This window comes from Ochotona princeps, chromosome 11 (assembly GCF_030435755.1).
Source record: "Ochotona princeps isolate mOchPri1 chromosome 11, mOchPri1.hap1, whole genome shotgun sequence".
Lineage (NCBI taxonomy): Eukaryota > Metazoa > Chordata > Mammalia > Lagomorpha > Ochotonidae > Ochotona > Ochotona princeps.
This window is the reverse complement of record NC_080842.1, coordinates 5,091,758-5,110,068: the sequence shown is the minus strand read 5'-3', so window position 1 is coordinate 5,110,068 and position 18,311 is coordinate 5,091,758. Positions and strand designations below refer to the sequence as shown.

The window sequence follows — 18,311 nt, the reverse complement described above, 5'->3', positions numbered from 1 at the left end:
CAACTTGAACTGAAAAATCCCACGAGGTAGCCAGACTTCTGTTGAAAAGGAAACCAACCTGAGTCTTGGGATTCCCAATAGGTCTCATGTCAGAAAACTGACTTGCATTTCTGGCAAAAGTGGTGCAGATGGTGCCAAAAAACACAGCATCGCCTACAAACCAAATGCTGCCTATTGGCCCCAGAGCTCTGAAGAGCCACAGCAGATAAACTGAACATTAAAAGATCAGTGAGTTTCATCTCTTCAAGACACGTTCTTCTGATTAAATTCTTCCATGACTCATAGATCATACAGTAGCATCATTTTCTTCAAGAAGGTTGATTTTCATTTCTTCAGCTACACGTTAGGCATTCAGTTGCATATTATTTAACTTCATGGTGTTGTTAATTTCTTTTTTCTTTCTGTGGTTGATTTTGTTTTGTGGCTTTTCATTTGAGGGATGTACAGTAGCTGTGAAATGGAGACTAACATCCAGATGTAAGGATGCAGTGTAGTATGCATCTCTGCTTCCAGACAAAGATGGACTTACAATGAAACTGTTTACTATATCTTGACAATAGGAAGCTGGACTCTCTGCCGTTATCCAGGCCCGCAATGATGGACATATGACTGTGTATGAAGAACTATACTGTAATAATACAGGGGAACTCAGTGAGGAGGGAGGGAATTGGGGAAGATACAAGGGAAATTCCAAGGCCATGGAACTGTATTATAAAATGATAATAATAAAAAGAAGTAAAATTTTAAAAAATGGAAAATGAGGAAACATTTTCCTAATTCATTTTTCTCACACCAAACTCTGCAGCGGGTTGGCTTTTGTCACTGAGATCTAAGCCCAAGCACTTTGGACCATTTGCTTTAAAAATATATATATACACAGGTTTTTTTGGAGGGGTGGGAGACAGAGAGGGAGAGGTGGCAAGGCAGGCCAGGTTTTGGAGAAAAGAAAAACGCTCAAGGAATGAAGGAAGAGCTCACGGGCTCCTCCAGGCTCCAGCTCCCCAAGGTGGACCCCTGTCTTGAATTAATGGCTCTGAGATTGGCTGAATTCTGAGTTGGAGTAACTAGAAAAGAAAATCAGACATTTGACACTCACGTTAGTCCACACTCACTCAGTTTATTGTTTCTTTTGGCGGTGACCAGGCTAGGAAAAGCACAATTTTCATTTCTTAGTGACCCCCTTGATATTTCGATTGTCTCCAGATGGAATTGCTAGTCACTGTGAGAGAGAGCAGGAAAACACTTGGTCAAGGCACTGATACCAACACAGATGGGGTACTGCTTGAAAAAAGCACACATTCAAACCTGTATGATTTTCTGTGCACTCCTGTTCCCAGTGAGTCCTGGGATGTGCTTTCATGCTCTCCTTGATGACTGACGAACATCTGTGCTCTGTCTAGTCGACCAAGGACAGACAGCACTCCTTATCTATTCCCCATTTCAGCAGGGCTTTGACCAAGGCGCCTTGTTAGCTTCCTTGAACTCCCTGCTCCCAGATATGACCTAATTCTGAGTTGCGTTTGAACTATTGTTTTACTAAACTTTGTCAGTTGCCTAAGAGAGCACTGTCCCCCCATTTCTATTCGGTCGCGTCTTATCCCCAGGAACCCACAAGGTAAACTTGCACTAGGTAGCAAAAATGTTTAACTGCAATAAGTTCTGATGTTCCACAACACAACAGAGTGACTACAGTTCACAATAAACATATTGAAAAACTGGAAAATAGAGTGTATGCACCAAACATGAAGAAAAGTGAGGCAGTGGAAAGGCTGATAATACTAACCACCTGTATTGATCAGTTTACACTGAACACATACACATAAATGTTGCACTGTTCTCCAGGCACTGTACAATATATTAAAGAAAAGGAATGTTAATCGGGACTTAATGGAATCTATCAGTAACACAAAAACAGCAAAGTTGGCTCCCCTCAATTCATAAATATCGGAGTATGTTCTGTATCAAGATTCAGGATTTCTCTCACATAATTAGCACAGTAGCAAAACCGATGTCAGGTAACTTCTGGGTTCTTTATAAAATTTTTTAATTTAATAATTTTTCTGATTTTATCTCCTGCAGTCAGCCAATTTATTTCTTGTTTCTTCCAGTTAAACTTCTAACTTATCATTGAAAAAAGGATTAATTTCTTAGAAGCTAAATTGCTATATGCCAATAGCCTATATTTGGTGTATTGCCAATTGAGGTCATTCAAAAATATTTAGAAATTAATTGTGAATTATCCATTGATTCTTAGTTTTCCACACGCATTGTAAAGAGCACAAACAAAATCCCCAAAGCTTATAATTTACTTACTTGTCTACAGCTGTGTAAATGCTATCCTCTGAATTTGACCTAAAAAACAATTGAACATAATGTTTGCAATTAATACTAAGGAATTAACCAGCTTTGTGAATGAAAGCTAGGATACCTCATAAACAATATTTGAGCTTTCATAAGATATTATTGTTTTTGTTTTTCTAAAGATTTCTTTATTTTTATTGGAAAGGTAGATTTGGAGAGAGAGAGAGAGCACGCATCCCTCTGCTTGCTCATCCCTCAAACAGGGCTGGGCTAGGCTGAAGCCAGGAGCCAGGAGTTTCTTCCAGGTCTGCCATGCAGGTGCAGAGGCCCGGGGCTTTGGGGCATCTTCTACTGCCTTCACTGGCACAGCAGTGAGCTGGATGGGAAGTGGAGCAGCCAGCACATGAACCAACACTCATATGGAATCCCAGCAACTGGAGGTGAAAGATTAACCAGTTGAGCCATTGCATCAGCCCTAATACAAGTTACTATTAAAACAACACCCAGGACCCAATGTGGTAGCCTAGCAGCTAAGGTTCTTGCCTTTCATGCACTGGGATCCCATTTGGGCACTGGTTCTAACCCTGGCAGCCATGCTTCCCATCCAGCTCCCTGTTTGTGTCCTGGGGAAAGAGTAGAGGATGGCCCAACGTCTTGGTATACTGCACCCATGTGGGAGACCTGAGGAAGCTCCTGGCTCCTTGCTTCAGATCGGCTCAGCTCCAGATGCTACAGCCCTTTGAGGAATGAATAGATCTTTCTCTTTGCTTTTCCTTCTGTCCATGAATCTGACCTGCCTTTCCAATAAAAATAAATCTTTTAAAATGTTTTTGAAAGGAGGACATATGTATTAAGAATGCATATATATAAGAACAAACAGGAGTCTAGGATAACTAGAATAAAGTTAGATAGTGAGAAAAGCAAATGAAACCAGCTTGGGACCTGCCTTGGCACCCTGCACCCACATGAGAGACCCAGAAAAAGCTCCAGGCTTCTGGCTTCAGATTGGCTCAGCTCTGGCCATTGTGGCTACTTGGGGAGTGAATCAACAAACGGAAGATCTTCGTCTTTGTTCTCCTCCGCTCTGCATATTTGACTTACCAGTAAAAATTAATAAAATCTTTTTTAAAAAGCCCAACTGTCACAAAGATGCAAACAAATTACATTTTTAATTTTCTCACAGACTTCATTCATAAGTGAGCATATGTGAAATATTACAGTGAGAATAGCATCAAGAAAGTATAGGATTGCTTTATTCCTTATTATTTCTAAGCACCAAAAATATATTTGGTCCTGAATGTCTGAGTTTTAGCTTTGTATCTCAACATTTACTTTCATCCATTATTTACAAAATAATTACACATTATATTCATTATGCATATTAAAACCGATACTGACATCTGGATAATCTGCTAAAATGACCTGGCAAACTGATTTTTCCTTTTCATTCTTTACAAGGAATGCCACAAAAATTAAACACAGTGTAAAACTGCAGATAAAGACTTCATCATTAGATTTTATTACGCTATGAAGCAATAAAATGTCTAAGCTCACAGGTCAGCAGGAGCTGAGGATGGAGAACTCATAGAATTATCTAAGGGAGTTGAACACAGGCTGGACTAGAGCCCGAACGCGTATGCTTTCCAGTGCTGAGGTCCTAGGCACTTGCATGTTGATACTCTGGCAACTCACGCAAACCTGGGAGGTAGGAAGGACCCTATCACCCATGACACGGCAACAATAAAATTCTTAAAAGGGACCTTGGATTTCACAGAGAAATGAGTGCATGCAGATGAAAAAAAAATGTGTTTCGGAGGGTAGTAAGCCTCAAAACATTAGGGAGTATGGTTTTGAATCCCATTTTACAATATCACAAATTCTTTAACACCATGCATATTGATAGTGTTAAATATTTTTACTTTCAGAGGAGTAAACACAAAAACATAATATGTATGTATTTGTAATGCATATCACAGTACATGCAGAATTCGCATAGAGATCTTCACAGAAATAGAACCAATAAATCCAGAACATGACCTAATGTAAGAATTCAGAAATAAAATAGTTATTTGAGGAATTTAAATGTGAGATGCAGATACTTAAGGAATTAATCAATTAAGTTTTTGAACTTATGGTCTTTGTATTTTATCACATTCTTAAAAAGACTTTCCCAAATTCATTATTATAGAAAGTCTCATTATGGTTTGTTCTGGTATGGCTTCGGTTTTGCTTTTTTATACTTAAAATGCATCTGAGATATAATTATTTTTACATTATTGTGTATGATTCAAATTTATTTTTCAGTATACTTTTGTCTCAGTAGCATTCGTGGAGTAATCATTTTGCCACATTAATGTGAGTTGTCTCCTTTATCAAATATTAAGTATTCAATTCTACTACATGGATTTGTCATTCTCTCCATGTCTGAGAGTGTGTGATGTAAATGTTGGACACAGGGGTTATGCTGCTCCCTGGGATGCCTGTATCTGGGGTCAGAGTGCCTGGGGTCAAGTTCAACGTCCTGGTTAATGCATGAGATGGAAGGCAGCATATGTACATTTACATGACCAGACTTACCCTCCTGCCTGAAAAATGGGGAAATACAAATGAAATGCATGAAATAAGCACTCAATATTAGTACAGTATACTGAACCCTGAGACAGGAGAGGAAGCAGGGTAAGTTCTAGATTAACCATCTTTCTGCCTAAAGTTTATGTTATGGAGCTCAACAAAGCAGAGGCAAGCACAGACCAGGAACCTCCCAGAGTTAAAACAATATAACCGAGAGGCCCGGAAGCGACAACTGCCAGAACGACAAAGTTAGATGCCCAGAGAGAGCCCTGAGGTCTGTGAGCACAGCAACGGTGAAGTTCTTCAGAGTATGGACTAGTATATCCAACTGTGGGAACCACCATGAAAAACGTTAGAATTCGTAAGTATTTCATAAAAGGGCCGACAGAAGGCATTGTCCGTCTAAAATTAGATGGTCGCATGAGCTATCATTCAGGAGTGACCATAAAAGACTATAGTCACGGCATAGCTAGTTACTACTTGCAATGTGAGCATCCTATATCAGAGTGCTTGGGATCAAGACCAACTCCTGTTGCCCACATACCTTCCTGCTAATATACCTGCAAATCAGTGGGTGCTGACTACAATATTTAGACACCTGTAGTTCACATGGAAGACCAGGATGGATTTATTAGATTCAGACTTTAGGGCTTCCTATTAGATAGTTATAAACACTGGTTCTAATTAAATTAGTTGAAGAAATATCTATGTTCCAAGCATGAATATGTAAACCACAAACCAGTATGAGAGAAGCCCCAGCATGTGGATATGAATGGCTCAAAGTCAAAATCCTTCTGTTTCTTTTTACACACTGTTGCCAAAAACACTTCATTGAGTTTGTGAAACAGTTCTAAGCAGTAGATTCGTTATGCTCAGTGACAGCGTAAGGGAGGAAGTCACCATGGGACGGCAATCCGTTTTGTCCTGGATGCATCCCCAAATACCTGGAAAGATGATTTCAGGCATGATCGCGCCACACCCACCAGCAAGCTGGATTAGAGAACTTTTTAAGAAGTGTTATTTTGTTTTTATCAGAAAGTCAAATATACACAGAGGAGAAAAGACAGAGAGGAAGATCTTCCATCCGTTGATTCGCCTGCCAAGCAATCACAGCAGCCAGAGCTGAGCCAATCTGAAGCCAAGAGCCCAGAATCTCTTCCAGGTCTCCCACACAGGTGCAGGGTCCCATGGCTATGGACCGTCCTCCACCGCTTTCCTAGGCCACAAGCAGGGAGCTGGATGGAAAGCGGGGCTGCCGGAATTAGAACTGGCACCCTAATGGGATCCCAGTTCTTTCAAGGCGAGGACATTAGCCACTAGGCTACCATACTGGACCCTTGGAGAACCTTTTTAGCAGCTTGAGAATTGTGTTCCTCTTGGCATTGGCACGTCATAAAGTCCAAGAACAGATTCAAAATAGTTCATATTTACAATTCTAAGAACGTGACTAAGCCAGTGAAAACTCAGACGCCCAGACGTTAACCTGAGTCTCTCAGATAAGCTGGGAATAACCCTATTACTTAGCTGCTACCTATTACACCCCTAGAGTGAGAGTGCATGGGAGTAGAAAGCTGGAACAGGAAGGGATTCCAAACACTCTGATAAAAGATGGGGACAGCCTAAGAGGCAGCATAAATGTACACCCACATGTGCACACACACACACACTCACACACACACACCAGAAAGTTCTAACTTTTTAAGACTGAAGGCAATAGAGAAAATGATTTAAACAGGATAGTTTCAGCTTTAATAATTGTTAGAAAATTAGTAAGAGCAAAGTTTAAAAGCAAAGCATTAAAGTCAAAGAGTGAGAATTAATGCAAAGCATAATAATATAAAAACAATAGGGGCTGGTGTGATGGCTCAGTTAGCTAATCCTCTGCGTGCAAGTGCCAGCATCTCTTGCAGACACTGGTTTAAATGTCCCAGCTGATTCAATTCTTATCCAGCTCCCTCCTTATGACCTGAGAAAGCAGAGAAGGATGGTCCAAATCCTTGGGACCCTGCATCCTTGTGGGTGATCTGAAAGAATCTCCTGGCTGCAGGTCAGCTCAACTCTGGTCATTGTGGCCCTTTGTGCAATCAACCACTGGATGCAAGATCTCTGTTTCTTTCTGTCTTTCCTTCTTTCTCTGTAAATCTCCCTTTCTAATAATAATAATCACAAAGTAACATAAGTATTACAGCAACACATATCTACAGATTGTAATGAAATCAAAGGTTACATTTTCTCAAATTAGTAATCAAACAGAAACACCTTTGAGATAGCTGCTCATAAGCAACAGCAAAGAAGCCAAACAAACTAGAATTAGACATTGAAATACAGCTAAATGAAAATCTAAATAACTGAAATTTTATAGAAAAGGATGTTAGATATGCTAAGTGGATGTAGTAATTGAAAGGGTTCATTTTGTAAAAATTGATAAAATGGCCAACATTTGGTTGGTGCTTTACTCAAAAGTTAAGGATAAATTATAAATTTGCCTTCTAAAAACTTTACGCTGAAATATTTTTAAGCATGAGGCAACCACAGAAACTAAATTAAATTCAACCATGGTCAAACCCCTAAATCTTTATTTGTAGTACATGACCTTAGCCCTTCAACAGATGACACAGATCACACTGTGATAACTTCTAGAGCATCTGAAATCACTTGAGTTGGATGAATTTGGATTCTTTATAGTAGACGATGACTATGGCAGATTATTTAAGTTATATTGTCACATATCTACATCTTTAAAATGGGGATATTCACAGTTATCACACCCAATCAGAATAAATATTGACAGTACCCAAAATCTAAGTAAATTCTATTGTTATTCTTTTTTTAAGAGATGCACTTATTTATTTGAAAAGCAGAGATACAAAGAGAGGTGTGGACGGGAAGAGGGAAAAGGGAAAGGAAGAGGGAGGGGGTGGGGGAGAGAATGTGGCAGGCAGAAGAGGTAGTACATGAGGGAGAATGGAAAGGAGGGGCAGGAAGAGACAGAGAGATCTTTCAACCTCTGGTTCATTCTCAAATGCTTGCAATGGTCAGAACTGGTCACGGCCAAAGCTAGAAGCAAGTAGGTTAATCCAGGGTTCCCACCTGGGTGGCAGGATCTCAAGCACTCAGGCCATGTTTTGTGGCTTTTCCAGGAAAATTAGCAATGAGCTTCATTGGAAGTGAAGCAGCCATGACTAGAATCAGTGCCCATATGGGATGCCAGATTCATCCTAAGCTGATAGGCCATGATGCCAGCCTTGTATTGCTCTTCTAGATAGTGCCTTAAACTAGTCTAGATTCAGATGATACTGAAGTGTAATTCAGAACACAAATTCAATTTACGTGTTACTTGCAGATTCCTCTTCTTTGGTGAATCGGTTTTTTAAATCATCCCATATCACAAATATTGTAATGGCTATGACGAAGACAGGAAAACCAATGAAGAAACCTAGAAGCCAATGTTTTGTAGCCTTTTTAAAAATCTTTTTCTTGTTCACACCTGAAAAAATAATAAATTAACTTTAAAAATTAAATGTGCAACTTTATTTTCAAGTTGAAATAAATTACAATGTTCCTAATTGCTATTCAAGTACACAGAACAATAAATTTAGAATCATAATGCTTAGCTCTATAACTTTCAATTTTATTAACATGAAAGCCAAGTTCCAAAATAACAGCTTGGCTTCAATAACAGAATCTCACCGTAACAGAATATGGGGCAAGAAAAAATGAAATACAATGCAAGACTGTCTAATTGCAAGGTAATATAAATTTGCATTGTTTCAGTTTTAAAAAGAATTAGGCCAAAAAAATTTATAATATCTTTATATTCTGCTTTTTCCTGAAAATACTGTTGGTTTTTTTTTTACTTTTTTTTAATTAATTATTTTGCATTATGTGACAGTTTCATAGGCTCTGGGAATCCTCCCACCCCACCCCCTCCCCTCCTCCCTGGTGGATTCCTCCACCTTGGTGCAGTATTACAGTTCAAATTCAATCAAGATTCTTTCCTTGCAAACATATACCAAACATAGAGTCCAGCTACTTATTGTCCAGATGGGTTGAACAGTTTCTTGGGGAGACCATTTCTGGTCCAAAGTTAGAGCTGGTAGAATATCATCCCAATACTGTTGGTTTTTGACATTAGGGCATTCTTTTTTACTTAGGAAGCCACTTCAGTGTTACTGAAAGGGAATTGGTATAATAGTCAAAAAACCTGATTTCCGAGCCTAATTGTGTCACTTTTCAATAATACGTTTAGAGACCTACATGTGCTCTAAGATCGGTGAGTTTCGTTTGCCTTCTATGTATCCCCCTGCCTAAATCAGCATCTGGTTTGGCAAATACTTGCTAACTTAATGGATGAATGATGAAAGAAGCCAAAACCATCATACACAGGACAACACCCTGGCACCATTTGTGTCATCTTTTAGGCAGTAATTTATGGAGCCATCCCATTTAAACTGTAAACTTAGCAACAGCACTAGACACAGAGAAAGCATTCAGGAACACTTTACAAAAGTGGATGGGAGAAGTTGAAAATATTCCAAAAGAGTGTGTCAATAATCTCAGCAGAGAGAAATCTTGAAAGAATTCAGCTTCATACACAGAATTCAATATTACAAAAGAGCAAGATGAAGGAAATTTATTTGGTTTTCTTTTGACGACAAATATTGGTCTCTTGATGTCCAAACCTGTGTTTTAGCAAAGATAAGACAGTTCAGAATTTCATTTAATGAGTATCCAAAGAGATATATACTTGCCCTTTCTCTCAGGAAATGCAGGCAACACTCTGGCACGCCTTTCACAGTTGGGAGGTAGGTAGCCATTGGAACAATGACATTGATTCAGAGAAGTGCACATCTAGGATAGTGTTGGAATTTTAATTAGTAAGGTGGTTTTTAATACAGAAAGTGAAATTATAATGGATCATCACGGTTCCCTTTGTGTCTCAACCTAGTGTTGACTTTGTTTATGTAGGTTATGTAACAATCTACAAATCCTGTGCTTGGTTCTTAGACTACAATACACTTAAAATGACAGCAAGGGAATAAAAGAACCTAAGAGCTGAGGTTCACAACATGTGGATTAACAAATGTAACACTTCCCGATGACTGCTACAAATTTCTTGTACACTTTCCAAAATGCATAAAACCAAAATCCAACTGGAAATGTGGTCCCTTCTGTGATGTGCGCTGGAGACAGCTGCACCAGCTCGCAGGGCTAACCATGGACAGTTCTCATGTCACATTCAGTGAGTCTGTGTTGGTTTCTTTTTCTTTTTTTTTTTAAAGATTTTTATTTACTTTTATTACAAAGTCAGATATACAGAGAGGAGGAGAGTCAGAGAGGAAGATCTTCCGTCCGATGATTCACTCCCCAAGTGACCGCAACGGCCGGTGTTGTGCCGATCCCAAGCCGGGAACCAGGAACTTCTTCCGGGTCTCCCACGCGGGTGCAGGGTCCCAGTGCTCTGAGCCGTCCTCGACTGCTTTCCCAGGGCACAAGCAGGGAGCTGGATGGGAAGTGGAGCTGCCGGGATTAGAACCAACATCCCCATATGGGATAGCGGCACATTCAAGGCGAGGACTTAAGCTGCTAGGCGACGCTGCCGGGCCCTGTGTTGGTTTCTTGATGGTAAGAATTATACCCTTACCTATAATTCTTGTTAGATAGTCACAATACAACATTGGATATTGCTGAGCCGGTTGTACGCTGGGAGCCTGGAGTTTCTTCCCATTCTCCCACGTGGGTTCAGGGGCTCAAGAATCTATACTACACCCTGCTACTATCCAGGCTACTAACATGAATCTGGATCAGAAGCTGAGTTGCTGGGACTTGAACTGGTGTCTACATGGGATTCCAGCATTGCAGACTGAGGATTAGCTTGCTATGTCACGATGCTGGCCCAGTGGGACATTCTTTGAACGTTGTCATACTCTCTGGTGAAACAAATGTTCACAATCTATTACTTTGCTTGACCAAGTTCTTGAACCAAGCTTTTTCTTTCTCTTTCTTTTCTTTCTTTTCTTTTCGGCAAGAAGCCCTCTCTCTTACATGAAGAGTGTTATTGGGAACTCAAGATCTGGATTGTGGGCTTTTTGGAAACCATGAATACAAACTATAGTAAAAATTAACAGAACCGATACACAAAGGAGAAAGAGAAGACAATCATTACAGAGAGCTCCCAAAACACCAGATAAATCATGAGAGGCAGAGATAACAAATTTACATGAGACAATCAATAAGCAATCAACAGTGACCTGCGTAGAAACGGAATGAACACACTGCATTGTAGTGCTAGAGAGTAACCTCAAGTACAGGACAGGGGGGAATCTTGTGGTGTCTCTTCTGTTTGCACAATGACTCATATAAATGAGTTTGTAAGAGCTAACCAAGAACACCCAAGCCACTTAGGAAGATCAACCAAATACACAAGTTAGTAGCACCCATGGACCATCATTGGAAGTGAAGCAGCCATGACCAGAACCAGTGCCCATATGGGATGCCCAACCAACCCTCATCCACCCTAATTTTTGCTTGCACCATTCGGAATAGTCAGCCCAACCTGGTTTTAAAAATGAACTTACACATTTATGGCCCAGAAAAACCTTCTTTTATGTAGTAACCAACAGAACTGAACACACATGTGTGCCAAAAGATTGTCAGAAGCTAAATGTGGGCCAGTACTGTGACACTGCAGGTAACACCACCATTGCCTCCAGCGTCAATATCCTATTCCAATGTCATAAAAGATCAAAGAAGGCATAGTACTGTGTTTTAAACATTAAAGTCATTTCCTGCAGTGCTTGCATTCCACGCGGGTGCAAGTCTCCACTGCTCCATTTCTAGTCCAGCTCCCTGTTTAAGGATTGGAATAGCAGTAGAAGATGTCTCAAGCCCTTGGGACCTTGCACTCAGATAGGATACCTAGAGCTCCTGGCTCCCAACCTCAGATCAGCTCAGCTGTGGCCATTGCAGCTCTTTGGAGAGTGAGCCTACAAATGGAAGATCTCTATGTGTGTGTCTCTCTCTACAACTCTGCCTTTTAAATATAAGAAAAAAGTTGAACGCATCAGAGTACAATGATGGTTACCAGAGGGAAGCAGGTCGGGTAGACAGAAGATGGAAAATTGTCAGTTAAAGGGTACAAAGTTTTACTTAGACCAGAGAACAAGCGTTAGATGTATTGCACAACAAAGTATCTATAGTCATAATAATGTATATTTCATAATGTAATTCCAGTGATCAGTTATAATATACTATGATGATGAAAAATACTGTATACTATATATTGTAATAATGATAAAATGCATATAATAATGTAAATTTCAAACAGCTTACAAAACTAAACTTCAGATCTCACCATAAGTATACATGCTATCTCCCCATCAGTGTATAAATTTGTCTATTGGAAATATTAGTAAAAATTCAAGAAATAAAATAAGAGCTAACTCACATGAGTGTACACTGTATGGTTTCAAAATGACATTCTTAAAATGCCGAAAACTAAACAGACAGTAAAAAGTTTGATGGTTCCCGGGAGTTAAAGGAAAAAGGGTTCTGAAGAAGCAACCAATAGACTTATAGGGGAGTGAAATATTTTGCATGCAGTGAAGGTAGGTACGGTGCACTGTATATTTACCAAAACCCACAGAATATACAACATCAATATTGAACCCAATGTAAACTATTGACTTTGGATACTACAACGTTTCTGTTAGGATGATCAGCTATAACAGATGATAACACTTTCATGTGTGGTACTAAGATTGAGAGAGACTGTGCATATATGGAGTAAGGGGTTCTACGGAAAAGTTCTGTGGTTTGCACTGCAGTTTTAGTGCCTACATTTGATCAAAAAATAGTCTATTTAAAAACAAACATAAGGGCCCGGAGGCATGGCCTAGCGGCTTAAGTCCTCGCCTTGAAAGCCCCGGGGTCCCATATGGGCGCCGGTTCTAATTCCGGCAGCTCCACTTCCCATCCAGCTCCCTGCTTGTGGCCTGGGAAAGCAGTCGAGGACGGCCCCAAGCTTTGGGACCCTGCACCCACGTGGGAGACCCGGAAGAGGTTCCTGGTTCCCGGCTTCGGATCGGCGCGCATCGGCCTGTTGCAGCTCACTTGGGGAGTGAATCATTGGACGGAAGATCTTCCTCTCTGTCTCTCCTCCTCTCTGTATATCTGACTTTGTAATAAAATGAATAAATCTTTAAAAAAAATAAAAACAAACATAAAAATCAATAGCTTCTCTTGACACCCATGTACTTGCAGATACAGATATCGTAGATTAGTTTTTATCCCAATTGTGAGTAGAATTATGTGTTATTGCCATATTTCATACCTTTTGGAAGCCATACACCTATAATTTTTTTTAGGTCACCAGCATTTTAATTCTACTGAGGGTGTTCTGCATAAATACTTATGGCTGCCAAATTTAGTTAGCTAGTTTAGCCATAAATTTAAGCTATGGTCCAGCACACGTTGTTATCCAACGAATATTAATAAATTCATCAGTGATCAGTGTCCAAGAGAGATGGGGTTAAGAAAAACATGTGCTTACTTACTCCATGTCCATGGCACTTTTGTGCACAATGTTGCGACGCATTCTTCACATATTTTACTTCTACACATACTTGGTTTACACAAATCTAATGGAAACAAAAATTTCAATTAAAAATTCTACCAAAATAACATTAAAATTATTGTATAATCTAAAATATTAAACACTTAATGTAATAGATTTTGTTATAATTACTACTTTTGTTTAATGTAAACTTTGAAAAATAACACTTTAATTAAAGATATGTTAAAATTTCCTTCTTGGCCAATATGTTATTTTAAAATGTGCTTTTTAAGTGTCTAAGTTTTTCAGGATTTTCCAGATGACCCTAAACTATGGAGTATCACTGATAAAGATGGATTAATGTAGGTATTCCCACTGGAAAAACGGACCACTTTGTTACAGATTGTGAGTTGTGGGATAGGTTTCGGGGAGTATATCTAGCAAGAGTTATATGGAAACATTGTATCATCACTAAATTTGGCTATGAATCTACAATTGAACAATGTTCGTTATGTTTAGAAGTGGTCAGGGCAGGAAGTGGAGAAAGTAAAACCACTTTTCCTTACAATGCCATGAAACCTAAAAATTACTCCTGAACACATGGTTTTAAAAAATGTCTTGGCATTCACTGTCCTGACAAAAATTGTGCACTGAAAGAAAAGCATTTTATTTTTAAAAAATATTTATGTGTTTTTATTGGAAAGGCAGATATACAGCGAGGGTCCCGAGGCTTTCATCCATCCTTGACTGCTTTCCCAGGACACAGACAGGTAGCTGGAGGGAAGTGGAGCAGCCGGGACATGAACCGGCATGCATTTTGGATCCCGGTGCATATAAGGTAAGGACTTAAGCCACTAGGCTACTGCACCACAGACCATGGCATATACAACCATGGCATATATTTTTATTACAAATAAAGGGGTTTAGTTAGTGTTTAAGTGTCCATTTTAGAAGCCATATTCCATGTGAGAGCACCCGAATCAAACCACAGCTATCCACTTCTGATTCACCTTATTGCTGATGCTTGTCCTGTGTAGTAGAGTCCCTGGACCCCTCTCACTCACGTCAGAGCTCCATACTGAGTTCCAGGTTTCGGGCTTTGACCTGGCCCAGTCCTAGCTCTTTCATGAATTTTGAGAATGAACTAGAGGGTGGAAAAGGTCTCTCTTCCTCTCTCTTTCCCTCTCTCTCCCCATTCCAAATCACATTTAAAAAATAAAAACTAAAAATTTAAATCTGAGATACTGTTTACTTTATTATGAAACCTAACATGTTGACATAATTCTTTTAACTTTAAAGGTATGGTAAGCAGAAATGGCATTTAATACAGTGGTTAAGAATGCTTTGATTTGTCACGATAGCCTAGAGCCTGGAGTCCTTGCCTTCTACAAGCCAGGATCTCATACTGGTGCTGGTCCTAATACCACGGCCCCACATCCCGTCAATCTCTCTGTCTGTGGCCTGGGAAAACAATGGAGGACGGCCCAAAGCCTTAGGACCCTGCAATTGTGTGGGAGACCCAGAAAAGGCTCCTGACTCCAGCCATTGAGGAGTTAATTGGGGAGTGAATCAGCGGATGGAAGATCTTCATGTCTCTCCTCCTCACTATAAACTTGACTGTCCAATAAAAATAAATAAATCTTTAAAAAAAAAAAAGAAAAATGAAAAAAGAATGCTTTGGTTTGAGTCCCAGCTTCAGTCTTGACTCCTACTTCTTGCTAGTACACACCCTGGGAGGCAGCAGGTGTTTCTTCAAATGAACCAGGTCTCTGCCACCCATATGGAAAATGTGGAATGAGTTGCTGGGTTTGTGCAATAAACCGGGAATGAGCTTTATTTATTCCAAGTTTTTTCCAGATTTCAACTGGTTTCAGAGATATCAAAATTATAGTAGTAGAAATGATAACAGCTGCAGCATACTTAGCACTGACTATGTGCTACAGAGCAAATGCTATTATCGTCCACTTCGATTCTAAGTAGCCTCATAAAAGATTGGCTCTTACGATGGACATAGTCATATAATACTAAAAAGGATTCCTTCCTTCTCTGAGAAAAACAAGGACTCTCTATGCTATGAAGTTCTTAACCTCATAGTACTTCAACACCTCTTCTCTCCCTGTTTTGTACCCAAAAGGCTTGGAGTTTCCTTAATTTTATCAAAATTTTGCAATACATTCCCAGTACCCTCTTTCTGTTTAGCTTGTCTTTGGAGGACAAAATGAAAACCTGTAAATTGTCATCTAGAGAGCAGATGTGCCACGTAAGGTTACAGGACACTAGAAATTAAATTAAATTTGGTACATAAACAAAAATAGTTAGTAAGGCACAAGTAAAGGTAGGTACTTTAAGATATATTTTAAATTGTTTACCCGCTGGTCATCACATTTGAAGCCATTTCTGATCTGCAGTGGATCTGAATGTAAGCCAAGAACACTGTAGTCTATAGTGACACATACGTCATTTCCTACAAAAGCATAAATCACAGTACTATTCTCTAGATAAAAAGGAGTTTTAGAAGTGTAAGTACAAACTAATCGTCCGCACATGGTATTCCTGCAAATAAAACAAATACAGATATGTACCATGATTGATCATTTGCTAGGAATGACTTGTAATTGATTCCTTTGCTTACAGAAAATCACTCTCATATTAATTCACTTAGGCAAAATGCAAAATTTGGAACTAAGACTCAAAGAGAAAAATATATAAAACCAATTATCTGTGTTTCCAAAGTATTAGTAATTTTAATCAGTTTTTAAGGTGTACAACTGTTGGGGAAGACAGTGGAGTTTCCTCAAAGATCTGCAAATTGATCTATTATCTGATGGAGCCATCCCACTTCTGAGAATTTACCCAAATAAAATTTACTCAATGAAATTGGTATATAACAAAGGTTTCTGTGCTCTCATGTTTTCAGTACCTTAATTCACAATAGCTAGATATGGAATCTATGCAAATATGCATCAGCTAATGACTGGATAAAGAAGATATAATGTGTGTGTGTGTGTGTGTGTGTGTGTGTGTGTGTGTGTGTGAGAGAGAGAGAGAGAGAGAGAGAGAGAGAGAGTGAGTCTGCTATTCAGTCATTAAAAAGGAATGAATTGCTATCTTCTGAAATAAACTGCATATTAATAGAGAATTTTATGCTTAATGAAGTGAGACAGACCCCCAAATGTAAGTATTATCTGTATTCTTTGATTTGTAGCTAATACATATGGTACATTTTGGGAGATGTCTCACTTCACGAAGCATAAAAGTCTCCAGTAACATGAGAATCATGACAAAGATTAAAGATTAGGGCACATGATAATGTTTAATAATTAAAGAAATCTTCATGGACAAGATGCCATATGTATCAAAGCTTTAAAACTGTTAACCTTTCAACAGGAAGAGTGGGACAATACTGAACATCAAATAGTATAAATAAGCAAATCAATGAAACATAAAACACTACTACACAACTGTGTGTAGCTAATTCTAAAATTACAAGTTTTACTAATTCTGCAACTATGCCTTGCTAACCAACATTGAGCCAACTGCCTGGCACAAAGTAACAAAGTATGTTCTTAATAATTGGCTTTAAAGCCATGGATAAAATATTAAAGAGGTAACCCTAGGTGCAAAAGAAGTTGGACTTCATAGGCATTAGGCAGTCTTCACTTTGGACAAGCAACCAGGTGAGTGGGGACCTTCCTTTCAAAAGGAGAACTGAATGAGCATGGGGAGGAAAGCTACCATTGACTTTGGCAGGTGGGGAACTAGTGAGCAAAGAGGATCTGAGAGGTGCCCTGGTCTTCATCACCCCGACCTGACATCCCATCATGCATCTCCATCTCACTCCCCAGCAAACAGGAGATGTCATGATGACCATGTGTGTGCTATAGCCCATGTGGAGCTAGCAGTACTCAGACTCAACCAAAAGTCAAGTCCATTTGATTGCTAAAGTGCCATCCTTTAGCCTGTGAAACAATTGCCCCAATTCCAGAAGGACCGGCTCTTTCTCTTTAAGAGAGTTTTCCCATATCCATGACTATTTTGTAGCCTTTTAAGTATATTCTGCTTTCCCACACACCAAGAGGGAGTAGCCTGAGAAAGTCCAACTGGGAGGATTATGTCTCATTTTTGTAATTGATATAGAAGCATAATCAGTATAATTTAAAATAAGGTGAAATTTTACAGCCTGTAGCCCAAGAAAGATGTTGAAGATTGGAATTTTGATTTGAGATTCACTTTTATGCATAGGTTCATCTTCAAAACCACAGTAATGAATGACGTTCACTGAAATAAGGGACAGCATACCCAAGCCCCAAATGAACACAGAGAACAAGGGGTGTACTATTCATATTTGTATAGCACACCTCCAATTACAGTTTCTTAAGACGTTGTTCCTCGCTTTACCACAGTGGCCGTATCTATCAGTGTGAGAATGTATTTCTTCATAGCAGGCAAATGGAGCAGTTTTTGAACCTGTCAAAGTTTAAAAATATATACTTGTATTTAAACATCTACTTATTTTTCATCTTCATCATTTTGCTCATATAGCGTCTTACCTTTATAAAAAAGCTTTATAAAAATCATACATATTTATGGGCTGTGATATTAATGATAATGTCAATAGCATGCATTTACATGTATGATTAAGACAGGGGAATTATGTCCTCTTCTTCTGCAGTATTTTATGAGTGGAGTGTAAGACCTCATTTTTCTATTGTCACACAAAAGATACAAGAAGGTATTGGACCTACAGTCACTTACTTCACTGTGTAGCAGGACACTAACTCATTCCTTTGATCCTATTTGTTCTATATTTCCTTTATCTGTTTCTCTGCTAGTATATAACACAAAGGCACTGTTCTTGGTTAATGCTCTTTTTTTTTCCACACTC

At 39.1% G+C, this 18,311-nt stretch overlaps 1 protein-coding gene across 1 annotated transcript in view; it reads right to left on the bottom strand.

Moving 5' to 3' along the window:
* Positions 1-8,186: 8,186 nt before the first annotated feature.
* The window catches only part of LOC101519231 (disintegrin and metalloproteinase domain-containing protein 32-like), a 69,544-nt gene continuing 59,419 nt past the window's right edge, over positions 8,187-18,311 (bottom strand). The window contains exons 15-19 of the mRNA XM_058669784.1: positions 17,785-17,893; positions 15,796-15,979; positions 13,428-13,511; positions 9,620-9,723; positions 8,187-8,359 (exon numbers count right to left, since the gene is read on the bottom strand). Coding sequence (XP_058525767.1) covers positions 8,335-8,359; positions 9,620-9,723; positions 13,428-13,511; positions 15,796-15,979; positions 17,785-17,893 — 506 coding nt within the window. The 3' untranslated portion in view covers positions 8,187-8,334. The remainder of the gene's footprint in view (positions 8,360-9,619; positions 9,724-13,427; positions 13,512-15,795; positions 15,980-17,784; positions 17,894-18,311) is intronic.